Raw genomic sequence first — 8,639 nt, 5'->3', positions numbered from 1 at the left:
TCTCTTTTAGGTTGTAAAGGCATATGATCGTGTGGAGCAAGAATGGGTTGCCATTAAAATAATAAAGAACAAGAAGGCTTTTCTGAATCAAGCCCAGATAGAAGTGCGACTTCTTGAGCTCATGAACAAACATGACACTGAAATGAAATACTACATAGGTAAACAGACAGACAGACAAAGCAGTGTGCCCTGACCCAGACCAAAAATTTGAGTTAATGGTTATTTTTATATGATAATGTTGATTTTATCTTAAAGTGATTGAATAAAAATGTTATTTCTGTTGGAGGGCATACAGATCTATATATGTTAACTTGATCTGGCGGTAGTATTTTAAATCTTTAGGAATGGCGTTCCAGGTGGTACATAGTCTAAAAACAAGTAAGAATAGTCTCTCTCTCTCTCTTTTTTTTTTTTTTTTTTGCAACTTATGAGTGCCGTTTGTTTGCTTTAATGATGCATTAAGCTCCAGAGATTTCTTTGTTAACTTTAATTGTTTCTAATACAGCTCAGAAATTAGAAGTGAGGTACTATGTTGTTAATGATTATAGAACCATTTTTGGAATGTCTTCCTCAAGAAATAATAGCCACCATGTCTTGAACTTCTACCATATTCCTTGTGCTTTTCCTCCATTGTCTGTAATAGTCATAGCAGTCCTGTAAGGAAGGTGGTAGAATCCTTGTACTGCAGATGGTCTCAAAGAGTAACATATCCAAGGTCCCAGGGCTCTGAAAACAAAAAAAAGGGACAGAAGAGTTATGAAAGTAGTGACTTCTAGGGCCAGTTGACATATGGGTAAACTATCTTCTCATTACACATTTTCTAATACTATTTTTAATCAAATCTAAGACGCCAGTGATAGTCAAACATCATTGTTTTATTTGATGACACTGAAATGAAATGCCACCGAGAAGAAACAGATTGCTGCCAAGTATAAAAATAAGATGCTATAAATTTTAAGATAGAGATCTTAGGATCATTTAATTAGAGACTTTTAAAAATAGGCATATCATGTTCAGAAATGCTGGCTGGTTTACTTGGTAACCATGAGGTTAAGTTTTATTAACAAACTCCTTTTTAATAAATTAGGAGAGGACGTTGTGGTTCTTTACTTCCTCCAAAATGATAGAAAAAAAAACTGATGTTTAAAGATATATGGTCCAGAGACTCAGATTAGATTTCATATATGAAACACCTTCATTCCTTATTGTTGAAATAAAATGAGCTTATCCTATTCATTTTTCTTCCTTCTTAGTGTCTTTATAGATCATCTGATACAGGCCATAGTAATAACATTTGCATTTGAACCCTTTTCTCGTCTAATTCACTGAATGTTTGGTCTTCACTATTAGTTACAACTTTGTATAAACTGGGCACATTTCCATTCAATGGGTTAGAAGGCCAGGAAGGACATTCTGAGGATGCTTGACTTATAAAGGAGGCATCTGAACATACCTCACCTCTTCTTCTTCTTCACTCTTGTGTTTTATTTTGAGTTTTTGCTTAAGTGGTAGACAAAATATTGATAGCATTACTATAACATTTTAATTCTGCCTTTTTGAAAGAAAACATGAACTGTTAGCTACTTGGTTATATTACAATAATGGCTGTCATTTTTGTTTTTAATAAACTGACTTTAATGATCATTAATTGTGTTAGTCACTGCAAATACTCTTTTGGATGAATGTTTTAAACTTCTTTAGGAAGATGCCGAATTAATGCGCAATGTCTCAATAAACTGAGGTTCTATATTGGAAAACTAACCCCCCCCCCCAAAAAAAAAACCCACTAGATTTAGCCTTGCCAGTAGAGTAGATACATTAAATTTAAGGTGTCTAGAAGTCGTGTTGCTCTTTTATGATACAGATAATTTTTTATTTTGAAGTGATTGATCAATATAATTTATTCTGATGAGTTTTATTTAAGTCTTTGAACTTAAAAAAAATATACTTTTTAAAAAATTTTTAAACCACACAGCATAATTTCTTAATGTGGATTATTTGATCCCTGCCATGGTCTAGAAATGATAAGTAGGCTTATGAATGGAGAAAGAGCATAGAATATATTACTTGCTATAACTATGGACCCTCTAAAAAGGCTTAGTAGTCGATAAATTGCTTCAAAAAGTGGTGCTTTAAGTATTAACACTGACTTCACATGAGATGAAGTCATTCAATAAATTAAAGCATTGCCCTTCAGTATAAAACTTATTACACATACCAAATTGAGCACCTATAACTCAACAGGAATGATATAAAACAACCATTTGTCAAGGCTACCTTCATTTTGGATTTTTAGTATCATTTGAAACAAGTTTCTCTACAGAGCTATCTGGAATAACTATGACAGTATTCAGTGTCTGGTCCCTGAGAACAGGGGTACACAAGGCCTTGCAGTGGTGGTACTTGTATCATAAATTGCTTATTGGCAGACACTGTACCTATTTAATTCAGCAGATAAACAACTTAGATATTTTTTAACTGTTTAAAGAATGTGCTATTTACTGCAGAATGCTAATCTCCAAATTTTAACTTGATTTTCACTCTGCATTTGACATTATAATTGTGAGTTCATGTGTATGTTATTATTTAATTGGTATGTTTAATTTAAAATGAAACTTTTTTCTCTTTCAGTGCATTTAAAACGCCACTTTATGTTTCGAAACCATCTCTGTTTAGTTTTTGAAATGCTGTCCTACAACCTCTATGACTTGTTGAGGAACACCAATTTTCGAGGTGTCTCTTTGAACCTAACACGAAAGTTTGCACAGCAAATGTGCACCGCACTGCTTTTCCTCGCGACTCCAGAACTTAGTATCATTCACTGTGACCTAAAACCTGAGAATATCCTTCTTTGTAACCCCAAACGCAGTGCAATCAAGATTGTTGACTTTGGCAGTTCTTGTCAGTTGGGGCAGAGGGTAAGTATATTTCAGGACTTGTAAATTAAAATATAGAAATAGGTAGAACAGTGTAGGTAGATACTTGAAGTGTTATTAATCTGTATACAGTTTGGAGGTAATTACAGGATGGTTATCTTTAAAATGTAGCACTTGAATCACTTATGGTGATACTTATTTTGGGGGAGATACCTTTTAAATTGCAAACAGTAATACTTTCAATTAGAAGGTGTTGGTTTTTCAAAGTTTATTTTAAAAAATTACGTGTATGCTAAAAGACTAAGAGAAAATAGGTGACTAATATGTTAAATATTAGGTGATTTGTTCCAACTATATTTCCCAAAGAGGGGTTTTAGTGTAAGTTTGGGGAGATTCCAGTACTAGAACATTGAATTTTTGCTGTAAAATATTTCTCTAAATATAGATCCAAGCAGTGTTTTTCCTCGAAAACTGATGGATTAAAAAAAAAAGCAGGTAATTTTGCATCACACGTGGTAATACAGTGTAGAAACTACACAGTTGATATATATCAACTTGTTTTGATAAATGTTTAAATCCTTTTTTCCTTATATAAATTCTGACACGTCCAAACTAGTTTCCTTCAGAGTGCAAAAAACAGACGTGTCCATAGCAATAAGTTGGTTTAGGTGTAGCTAATTTAGGAAAGCGATTTTTTCCTAAAATTCTTGGCATTATAAAAGCTACGTTAGCAGTGTTTTGCATATAAAATAGAAGTTGTAGGTTATTCTCTTCTTGAACTAGGGTCACCATCTGATAATACTTTATTCATTTTAAGTGCTATTTCTATTCACTTGTAAGTATTTGAAACTACATTTCTTTAAAAAAAAAAGTGAAAACATAACTAACATTCAGATACTACTATCTCATATTGGCTTTCTATTTCTTGTTTTTCCAAACTCATGGAATTTCCTGTCCTGTCCAACTTTTTTCCAGCTTTTAAATATAGTGGGTTAATTTAATCATGAAGGTTTATGGCCAATTAACAAGATTGTCCTTTTGTTATTTTTTGCAAATTATCTTATGGTAGTGATTGCTGTAAATCATTGAAAACATTTTTAAAAACTGAAGGAGTAGGAAGCAAAGTTTGCAATTTCAGATGCCTCTGAAAATCAGAAGATACTCTGTGGGATAAAGTATATTGTAAATGGAAAATACATGCCCATCTTGAGAGTTATTTGAATAGAGTTTTAGTCTTGCAAAATGTTTTCCTATTTAAACCAAATCATATATTGTGTCCTAATGTCAAACACTACTATCCAGCCAAACTGAGACAACTGTACCTTTAGCTCAAGTTTTAAACTGTGTGAGTATATCAGAATTCTCTGGAAGTCATTTACAAAGTAGATGTGCGGCGGCCCTAACCTGGTTCTGCTGGCTCAGTGTTAGAAGATGGTAGGGCAATTATGTCTCAGCAGAAATTCCTCAGGGGGTCCTGGTGCACAGCCTTGTGGATAACCTAACTGCTACTCGGGTAGCTGACCGACTTCCTTTCACAAGCTGGGAAATAAGACAGTGTCAGTAGTTGAGAGTCTTTGGGGCTTAACAGATGCCACTGGCTTATAAAAACTTGGAAATGTAATACTTCTTCCTCTTCCTGGTCCCTTTGAATTAGAATTTCTTCACTCTGAGAAGCCCTTAAGGTTAGGTTGAGCTGCTTGTGGAGGCAAAGCTTATTCTCAGAGACTTGGCTGGAGTTGTAGGTCGGGGCCATAGAAGCTTTCCTGAGAAAGCAGCTCTGTGCTGCTTGGCCACCTGGTTTGAGTGTTAAGTTTAGGAAGTTTAGTTACAATTTTATTTCTTTCTTTCCCTTTTAAAATAAAACTGTCTTTGCTTTAGTGATATTTCTAGATGTAAATTCTAAATGGCTACATGGAGATGAATTGATCTCAAGACATTCTCAGATTACTTCATTGAAAATAATACATTTCAAGATTTTCTTTTTCTAAGAAGTCTTAGAGCGAGGTGGAGGGGACAGGGTGGAGAGGAAGTGATTAGTCAGGAATAACTCCCAGTTGAATCTCTGTGTGGCATGTTTCTAGGATCTGTCTGTGAGACTAGTATAGTGCTGGTGTCTGAATTTTCAGCTACATTGTACTGAGTTTATTTGACCCTTAATTATTTAGGTTAAATACAGTTTAACTGTTAAATTCATGGTAAACCAAGTGCTAGCCATAGCAGGAAAGAATAATAGGGAAATAAATTGTTCTCAATAATATTTTCTTCTAATAAGGAATAATTTTTGAGATACATCTTGATTACCAGTTAGGATGGAATTAAATGAAAGAGCTTGAATTTTGTGTATTTTGTATTTCACAGATCTAACCACTTCCTTGAAATGTTTAGTTCTTTAAATAACATTCACAGTCTAATGTTGAAATCAGTAAATGAAACTATAATAACTTTTTTTTTGTTAATATTAGAGTATTATTCTTAATCTAATGTTGACCACAATTTAAAAGAACTTATTTTGGCATTAATACTATTTTGAAATGTATTTCAGATATACCAGTATATTCAGAGTCGCTTTTATCGGTCTCCAGAGGTGCTGCTGGGAATGCCTTATGACCTTGCTATCGACATGTGGTCCCTTGGGTGTATTTTGGTTGAAATGCACACTGGAGAACCTCTGTTCAGTGGAGCCAATGAGGTATATGATGGATCGCTTTAAAAATTCTGTTTCTGTTTTCATGGTTTTTTATTTTTAACCTCTGACAGTGTAATCTTCAAGTTGTTTTTAGGAAAAGGTGTCTGTTTACCAGCTTAATCATTCAAGTATTAGGTCAGTTTTGATTTTATCCATTTTTAATTTTTTCAGTTATATAATGGTGAGTGTAGAATTACGAAATAGAAGGTGAGATCTTTCAATCTGCTGATGAAGGAGAACGGTAAATTAGATTAGAAAACATTAAGTATTTTGGTATAAATTTTACTGATTTTTAAGTATAACAGAAAAAGATGATATTGAAGAATTGAGGGCCGCCCTAAAAACAGTGTGAACGTCACTGTAAATTTTGAGGGTATGATTTGGAGTTAAAATAAATGACCAGTAGGTAGGGTTAGTGGATATTTGATCTCAATAATTTAGGGCAAATTAGGACTAGAGAACCTAGTTAGAGCTACAGACTAATGTGATTCTTCTAGTCCCCAGGCTTTCAGTCTTTGTTCTTAGAAGATTGTTGAAGGTCAGAGGCAGTGCCGGGGAGGGGTGGGAGGGCAAGGGAGGGAGAGGCCAGGCTCCCTCACAGTCAGAGGAGCTGGGCTTTCAGTGGGTTTTGAAACTATTCACTTGCGGGGTTCTGGTTTTTTTGTTTGTTTTTTAAAGAAAAGTTAAAAGTTGCAGATCATGATCAGTCCGCTCATTTACACGTGAGACAAGAAAGACTAATGAAATGTAATGACCTGTCCTGAATTATACAGCTGTGAATAAATAGTGTTACGCACCTGTCCCTTCTGCCTTCCTTTTCAGTCACTTCACTGTAGCTAGTGAGCTCCTGTTTGGCAGTAACTGCCATAGTGTATATTTGTTTTCCTTTTAATAATAAATAATATTACCCTGTAATAGTACCTTTTCCATGGGCTTAATATTAAGATCGCCTGAAACTTCAGTGGCTTCCACCGCACTCACAGTAATAGCCAAAGTCCTTTGAGCAGCTTGAAGGTCCCTTGCTTCCTCTGCTCCCGTTCCCTCTCTCCCACCGGTCCCCGCACATGACCTCCTGTCTGGTCTAGCCGCAGGCCCTGCCATGGCCCTTGCACTCGTCCTGTGCCAGGCCTGAAGTGCGCCTGCTCCCTCACTGCATTTATAATTTATAAATGAATGAATGAATTGATGAGCAGAAGTAGGATGTACTACAGTAGAAATTACAGGGTTTTTGTTTTTATTTTGAATACAGGTAGATCAGATGAATAAAATAGTGGAAGTTCTGGGTATTCCACCTGCTCATATTCTTGACCAAGCACCAAAAGCAAGAAAGTTCTTTGAGAAGTTGCCAGATGGCACTTGGAACTTAAAGAAGACCAAAGACGGAAAACGGGTAAAACAGGGAAATTTTTTTTTGAGCCTTTATTTCTTTTCACTGAACTGTCTTTAAGCATACTTTGTATTTACTTGAAATCTGTGTTATATTTAATTGGTCCCATTGGTAACGTAAGTATATGTATTTTTTATAGTTTGACCTAAAGTATCTGTTACAGACCAGTGTTTGATTAATCCTCAGGGTTCTCTTTAAGGCTTCATTTTGAAAGCTATATGTCAGTATATATATGTATATACATGTAAATATGTATATATATGTATTTTAAAAATGTGCAGTATGTAGTGTATATGTATCCACATGCAATATACTGTATATGTGCAGTCAAATTGTAAACAGTTTTACCTAATAAAACTGAAAAAATGAAAAAACCTATATGTCCCTGCCTTTTGAGGCAGCTGATCAAATTGCCCTTCCTTGTTTCAATGGTAGAATCAGTAGATTTGGCCTTTGTGTCTTATAGTTTGGGTGTATAGTGAAGTCACAGTTCACAGTAGTGCAGCTGTGAACAGTAGAAGTCATAACTGCAGTAAATGGCTTTTTTTTTTTTTTTTTAAGTTGAGAGAAAAGGATTTTTGACTCAAGCAGTTTGTGACAAGAATATGAACTGACTGGACGGTCCTTTGATAGATTTCAGATTCCCAGCTTGATGACATGGATAGCAGGAATCTCACATCTCCAAAATCTTTGGAAGTGAGGTTTTTAAAATGTTAGATTTGTTTTAGTAATTTTCAGATACCTAAACTGTGTCAGTTTAAAAGAGTAAATAATGACAATTTTACATCTTGATTTACCTCGTTTTATGTATCTGAAAATAATCGTGTGTTTTGTAATCTAGTTTATTTCTAGTATAGGATGGATATAATCTATAAATACATGATTGTGTGTGATATATATACCAGACACCCTGTGATTGTAGTTCTGCATTTTTAGCACTTAAGAGGTTGCATTTTCACTGGTTTTTATTTTGCCCTTGCATTTTAGCGATGCTGCCACCAGGGGTCATTTCCAGTGAAGTGAAGGTGATGTTGTTTGCTGTACTTCACCTTCAGCTATGGAGTCTTAACTTTTAATATCAATTTTTTTTAGAACATTAAAGAGAAAAATGTTATAGCTTTCACAGCTGATTTGTAACTTACTGCATTCTGCCTTATTGTCTAAAGTTTTAGGCGGTGCAATATCCGGCAGCTAAATTACACCTACTCCACATAAAGAAAGGATGGAAAATACCAAGCAGACATCCTGAGTCCTTTTCCTTTGTCCACATAGCTTATCAGTCATGGCCCCGTTCCCCACTGAACCAGAGCACAGCCTGGGACTCATCCTTAGCTTCACCAGCGTTCGAAGTAGCTCCTACCAGTTGATTTTAATTAGCATGGAGGATATGAGGCCTCTTTAATGTTTTTATCTCTCTGTGATACAGGCTACTGCTTCTTTCTCCAATTTGAAGTTTTTTGCCTACTTCTGTTATTTTTTCCCTTTTTCTAAATGAAACATTCATCTCATTCCATTTCCCTAATCTCTGCTTTAGAAAAACCACAGTTAACTATGGGCTGTAACCTATCATTTCTCCAAAATTGGGCTATAATAATTATTATTTTAAATTATTTTGGGGGGCATTTCAAAAAACAGTAGATATATCTTTTCACTTCTTAAAATTGAAAGTATCTTAACCTACATTTAATAT

The 8,639-nt window shown here is 34.8% G+C and overlaps 1 protein-coding gene across 1 annotated transcript in view; it reads left to right on the top strand.

The window, feature by feature from the left end:
• Positions 1 to 8,639, top strand: part of DYRK1A (dual specificity tyrosine phosphorylation regulated kinase 1A) — a 128,658-nt gene that overhangs the window by 102,547 nt on the left and 17,472 nt on the right. Inside the window, 4 exon segments of the mRNA XM_032467019.1 lie at positions 11 to 158; positions 2,632 to 2,918; positions 5,419 to 5,565; positions 6,812 to 6,952. Coding sequence (XP_032322910.1) covers positions 11 to 158; positions 2,632 to 2,918; positions 5,419 to 5,565; positions 6,812 to 6,952 — 723 coding nt within the window.

This window comes from Camelus ferus, chromosome 1, assembly GCF_009834535.1.
Source record: "Camelus ferus isolate YT-003-E chromosome 1, BCGSAC_Cfer_1.0, whole genome shotgun sequence".
In the NCBI taxonomy this organism is placed as follows: domain Eukaryota; kingdom Metazoa; phylum Chordata; class Mammalia; order Artiodactyla; family Camelidae; genus Camelus; species Camelus ferus.
Note: the sequence above shows the minus strand (reverse complement) of the source record. Positions and strands in the feature narration are given on the sequence as shown.